Source organism: Miscanthus floridulus, chromosome 2 (assembly GCF_019320115.1).
Source record: "Miscanthus floridulus cultivar M001 chromosome 2, ASM1932011v1, whole genome shotgun sequence".
Taxonomy (NCBI): domain Eukaryota; kingdom Viridiplantae; phylum Streptophyta; class Magnoliopsida; order Poales; family Poaceae; genus Miscanthus; species Miscanthus floridulus.
In genome coordinates, this window is record NC_089581.1 from 164,155,627 (window position 1) to 164,158,395 (window position 2,769).

The window sequence follows — 2,769 nt, forward strand, 5'->3', positions numbered from 1 at the left end:
ACACTACACTGGCATCATCCTAAGACAGCAGCACAGCTTGATGTACTACTGGAAGTCTTTTCTTTTTCGAGAAAAAAGAAAATGCATAGCATTGCTTTGCGGACAAATGAGGGCGCATCGTCAGCTGTACTAGTTTCTAATGTTCTGCTATAACCTGATTTGTAACAGAGCTCAACGGCGTCATCTTGGCACAAGTGGCTACACACCGAAGCCATTTCTAGCCTCCGTAGGCTTGTTAGGATGCAGTTAGGTGGCACGAAGATGGGCCACGCATGACGTGGGCAACGCTCCGCCACGGCTTTTTCTCGGTTTGCCCTTCCCCCAGGAGGCCAGGACTTATCCAAAACCCAATTATGCACGTAACATAATGATGCCAACCAAGCCAATCCACAACATTAGCCGCTTAATCCAAGTCAGAAGATCCGCCGGGGCGCCGGCTGATCCCTATCTCATTCTCATATCATAGCAGTAAACTAGCAGCAGTAATAAAAAAGTTACAGCCTCCTCTAGTTGTGTTGCAGTTGCAGATGGGCGAAGGCAAAGGCGGAACGAGTTCGTGCACCGCCTCGAGCACTCGCGAGTCGCGACAGCAGGCCCGCTTATCTGTCCTTGGGTGGAAGGCAAGATGCGGAGTACGAGTACTACTGCTCGGCTCCAGTAGTAAAAAGTAAAAAAGAAATCGGGTACCAGAACAAGGTGTACTACAGTCATGGCGCGCACAGGCACAGGCGCACAGCAAACGGCGCGAGTCGCGCCATTTTTGATTCTCTGCATCGGCAGGGGTAAATCGAGGCGGTAAAAATACCGATCACCATCATGTAGGCGGTAGGCCAGCCACCGGCCCACCGCCTGGCCGGGCGCTAGTACCGGGCGAGCGCGCGGCGGAGCACCTGGGCGAGGAGGCCGGGGGCGCTGAGGTGCGGGAGGTGTCCCTCGGTCTGGAGGAACTCCACGGTGGTGCGGCCGCCGAGGTGGGCCCTGAGGTAGGCGGCAACGGAGGCCGGGACGGAGACGTCGCGGGTGGTCTGCACCACCACGCAGGGGGAGCGCACCATGCCCAGCACGCCGCGGAGGTCGGTGTTGAAGACGGTGCGGCAGACGTGGAGGGAGATGTCCGGCCGCATGTTGAAGAGGGTGCGGCTGAACTCCTGCACCGCCGCGGGCACGTCCGCGCCCACCGCCAGCGGGGCGTACCCGACCGCCCACGCCGAGTAGTTGGCCGCCATCGCGTCGAACACCTTCTGGATCTCCGGCAGCTCGAACCCGCCGTGGTAGTCGTTGTCGTTCAGGAACCTGGCGCCGTCCGGGACGGAACGAATCCGTCAATCAATCATCATCTCTTATCGTCTTAAACAAAAGAGGGATGGATGGCGGCTTTTCTTCTCTCCTTCCCGCCTCAAATTTAACTCCAGAGGGATGGTTGGGTTGATTGATGAAATTGAATGAATGAATTCGATCGGCATCACGGCATGTGTGTAGATGCATATATACGGTACCTGGGCGATGCGCCGATGAGGACGAGCTTGGCGAAGAGCTCGGGGCGGCGGATGGACGCGAGTATCCCGATCATGGCGGAGACGGAGTGTCCGACGAAGGCGCAGCGCGGGATGCGGAGCGCGTCGAGGATGGCGAGGAGGTCATCGACGTAGGAGTCGAGCGTGTCGTAGCGGCGGAAGTCGAAGTGCTCCGGGTTGACGCTGCCGGCGCAGACGAGGTCGTAGAGCACCACGCGGTGGTCGCGGGTGAGGTAAGGGAGCACGCGGCTCCAGGCCGACTGGTCCGTCCCGAACCCGTGCGACAGCACCACGACGCGGTCGCCGTTGCCCACGACCCGCACGTTGAGGATCTGCAGCAGCTTGGCGCCGCTCGGGGCGCCGCCGCCGCTGTCCGCCCCCACCCCCGCCGCCGCCGCCGCGCCGCCGCCCCCGACCATCGCGGCGTCGGAGCTGCTGCCGCTGGTGGGGCTGGGTGGGTGCGTGGACCGAAGCATGAGTGAGACCAGCACGGTTGGGGGACGGACTACTGGGAAGCAGAGGCGTCCGGGTCGTCTTATATAGGAGCTGGAGCAGAGGTCATGGGACAGGGGTTGCCTCGCTTCTCTCTTGCTCCTCTCCCTCCCTTGGAGCAGAGAAGAGCAAGCTTTCCCTCTCCTCCGGCTGGCTCTCCCTCTCGGCGTGCACTCTGCTTTATTCCTCCATCTCTTGGTGCGGGAGGGAGTTGCAGATCGGACGACGAGGAGTTTTTGGTTGTGCCAGCGAGGAGCAGGAGCCTTTGTTTGGGTGCCCAATTATCCAGACCACAGCAGCAAACAGTAGTAAAGAAAAAGGAGACGCACCAATAATTTTGTGAATTTTTCTTCACAAGAGCTGGTTTTGTGTGCTCTTTTTTTTTCATTCTGAGTTTTCTTGTGTTTTTAGGTCAAGGAGCTGGCTGGTTTTGTATGTTGCCGTGGCTAACCCTGCCAGCGCAAACAGCCCAGTGAGAGTCCCTGGCAGGGCAAGACACACCTGGAGTACGTACTCCCTACGCAAGTGTAGCAACCGGTCGTATAAACGGCTAGTACCGATCGAGCTGAGATTGTGTAGCAGATGACACGGGCATGGACAGAGACAGGGGCATCTCCGGCCGGCGGCCGGCGGCCAACGCCCTTTGTGTTGTTTACTGGCAAGTTGCTGTGATGGAATGGAGTCAAGCCAAGGCGCGCACGAAACGGAAAAGCGCCCGGTTTTACCCAATTAATTAACTGAGCTGGTTTTGGCCCACGGACGC

General features: G+C 58.8%; 1 protein-coding gene across 1 annotated transcript; it reads right to left on the reverse strand.

Annotated features, from left to right (window-relative positions):
• Positions 1–403: 403 nt before the first annotated feature.
• Positions 404–2,298, reverse strand: LOC136535555 (strigolactone esterase D14). Its single transcript, XM_066527846.1, has 2 exons — positions 1,497–2,298; positions 404–1,293 (listed from the first exon to the last, which is right to left on the reverse strand). The coding sequence occupies exons 1-2, from the start codon at positions 1,988–1,990 to the stop codon at positions 861–863; spliced, it is 927 nt and encodes a 308-aa protein (XP_066383943.1). The 5' UTR covers positions 1,991–2,298; the 3' UTR covers positions 404–860.
• Between the last annotated feature and the right edge of the window lie 471 nt (positions 2,299–2,769).

Bases quoted from the DNA above. Each gene is read 5' to 3' on its own strand.
- LOC136535555 (XM_066527846.1), bottom strand. From the start codon at position 1,990: ATGCTTCGGTCCACGCACCCACCCAGCCCCACCAGCGGCAGCAGCTCC. The intron at 1,294-1,496 runs GTACCGTATATA...GGACGGCGCCAG, and splicing joins CTCATCGGCGCATCGCCCAG to GTTCCTGAACGACAACGACT.